The 2,127-nt window shown below is 49.6% G+C and overlaps 1 protein-coding gene across 1 annotated transcript in view; it reads right to left on the reverse strand.

The window, feature by feature from the left end:
• The window catches only part of KAT7 (K(lysine) acetyltransferase 7), a 9,946-nt gene extending 8,709 nt beyond the window's left edge, over window positions 1–1,237 (reverse strand). Inside the window, exons 1-2 of the mRNA XM_009074788.1 lie at window positions 1,069–1,237; window positions 109–285 (exon numbers count right to left, since the gene is read on the reverse strand). Of these exons, the coding sequence (XP_009073036.1) occupies window positions 109–285; window positions 1,069–1,237 (346 nt within the window). The remainder of the gene's footprint in view (window positions 1–108; window positions 286–1,068) is intronic.
• Between the last annotated feature and the right edge of the window lie 890 nt (window positions 1,238–2,127).

Here is a 2,127-nt window from a genome sequence, read left to right on the forward strand (position 1 = left end):
GGAGCCAGCCAGGGTTTCATAGGCTTTCTGGCCTGCTAGGATCCCACACTATGCCCTCAGCCAGCAGCTTCCCAAGGGGTTCTGCACAGCTCCCAGTGCCCCACGTACCTCTGTCGGAGAAATCCACCACCTGCTCCGTCTCGGAGCCGGAGGAGCGTGTCTGCCTCAGGGGATACTTCTTGGGAGTGACTGGAGCAGGCTGCTGCTGGCTGCGGGTCACCCTCCTCGTGGAGTACACAGGCTCTTCTGCTCCAAAGGATGGTGGATTCCGAACTGGGCTGGAATCTAAATGCATGGAAACACCAGGATTACACCCGCTTGGAGCCAGGGAATCGTCTCCGAGTCAGTGTCCAATGGCTCATGGCTCTGTGCAGCTGCTTGGCACCACACACTCAAGCTCTGCCCTTCCCAGAGAAAACCTCTGGACACTCTCACCAATCTGAAATTCCGTCAACTTTCTCTGGACTTTGTTACTTACTTAACTAGTCATTCCCATGGGGAAAGATAAAGGTGTGTTAGTTTAGATAAGAACTATTAATGCTTAGATAACCTTTGGGTATAACAGGATTGTTTCCAGTATGGAGCTCTATTTGGGATCCTCTGTGTGTTTGTGATCCTACACTGCTCCTAAGACTAGGAATCCTGGAATGGTTGGGTTGGAAGGGACCTTAAGGCTCATGTAGTTCCAACTCCTGCAATTACTTTGCATTACAACAGTGCATTTATATATACATACAACGTGTATGTTAAAAAAAAGCTTTTCCCTGCTCAAGAAAAGCCTTTACCTTGTTTAAGACAAACCTTTTCCCTGGTCAAGAAAAGCCTTCTCCTTGTACAAGAAAAACTTCTCCTCTGCTTAAGAACAGCCTTTTCTCTGAATAAAACCATCCTTTTCCCTGGTGAAGAACAGCCTTTTCCTTGTCCAAGAAAAGCCTTTTCCCTCGTTAAGAACAGCCCTTTCCCTGGTTAAAAACAGACTTTTCCCTGGTTAGGAAAATCCTTTTCTCTGCTCCAGAGGAGCCATTCCCTGTCCCAGAGGAGCCTGTCCCTGTCCCAGAGGAGCCTTACCCTGGGAGCTCTGGCTGAGCCTGGCAGAGGAACGGGTGACACGGGCAGATCTCCTGGAGGTGCCGTCGCTCTCTGAGCTGTCTGTGTGCTCAGGGTCCGTGGAGAAATCTGAGTCTTCAGTCCCATCTGAGCTGCTGCCAGCATTTCTCTGCAACAGCACACAGCACATGTCACCACAGCAGCTCTCACACCTCAGGATTTACCTGTGCTACTGAAAAAAGGGCAGATATTTCATAGACAAGACAGGGATGGAGCAAATTCAAGAGCTGGAGAGGTGCTGGGAACAAAGTCTGGAGAAGATGGAGAAAAGAATATCCTCTACACAGAGAGATCTTCTGAAGTGGAGGAGACAAGGGGATTATCATAGAATGGTTTGGGTTGGAAAGAACTTAAAGCTCATCTCATTCCATGGGCAGGGACACCTTCCACCAGCACAGGTTGTTCCAAGCCTTGTGCAACCTGGCCTGGAAAATTTTCAGGGATGAGAAGTGATGTTAGATAAATTCAACTGATAAATGCCAAGTGGATTCCTCTGAAGAAAATATTTTGGCTTCAATGACAAAAAGCTTCTGCAAACTGATCCACTAAAAAAGGCCATGGGAGTGAAGTTTTCAAGCTGGACAGGAGATGTTGTGAGCTGATGGTTCTTGGTTCACCCTGCCAAGCCAACAGCTCCTTCTGCCTGCCCAACCCATCCCAGGAGCCAAGTGGAGCAGGAGGCACAGGGAGCAGGTGGGAGAGACAACAGATGGGATCCAAAGCAGCTCCTCACTGCTCCCAGAGGAATGGCAATGCTCAGGGATGAGCTGTGCCAAAGAAGCTGTGAAATGCACTGAACAGCTCCCCAGGGCAGTGGGCACAGCCCCAAGGCTGACAGAGCTCCAGGAGTATATGGACAACACTCTCAGGCACAGGGTGGATCGTTGGGGTGTTCTGTGCAGGAGTTGGACTGGTGATCCTTCTGGGTCCCTTTCCACTCATGATATTCTATGACTCTGTGACAGAGCCTGAAGCTTTACCAGGGGAGGTTCAGGTTGGACATTAGGAAGAATTTCTTCC

This window comes from Acanthisitta chloris, unplaced genomic scaffold, assembly GCF_000695815.1.
Source record: "Acanthisitta chloris isolate BGI_N310 unplaced genomic scaffold, ASM69581v1 scaffold8435, whole genome shotgun sequence".
Taxonomy (NCBI): Eukaryota; Metazoa; Chordata; class Aves; order Passeriformes; family Acanthisittidae; genus Acanthisitta; species Acanthisitta chloris.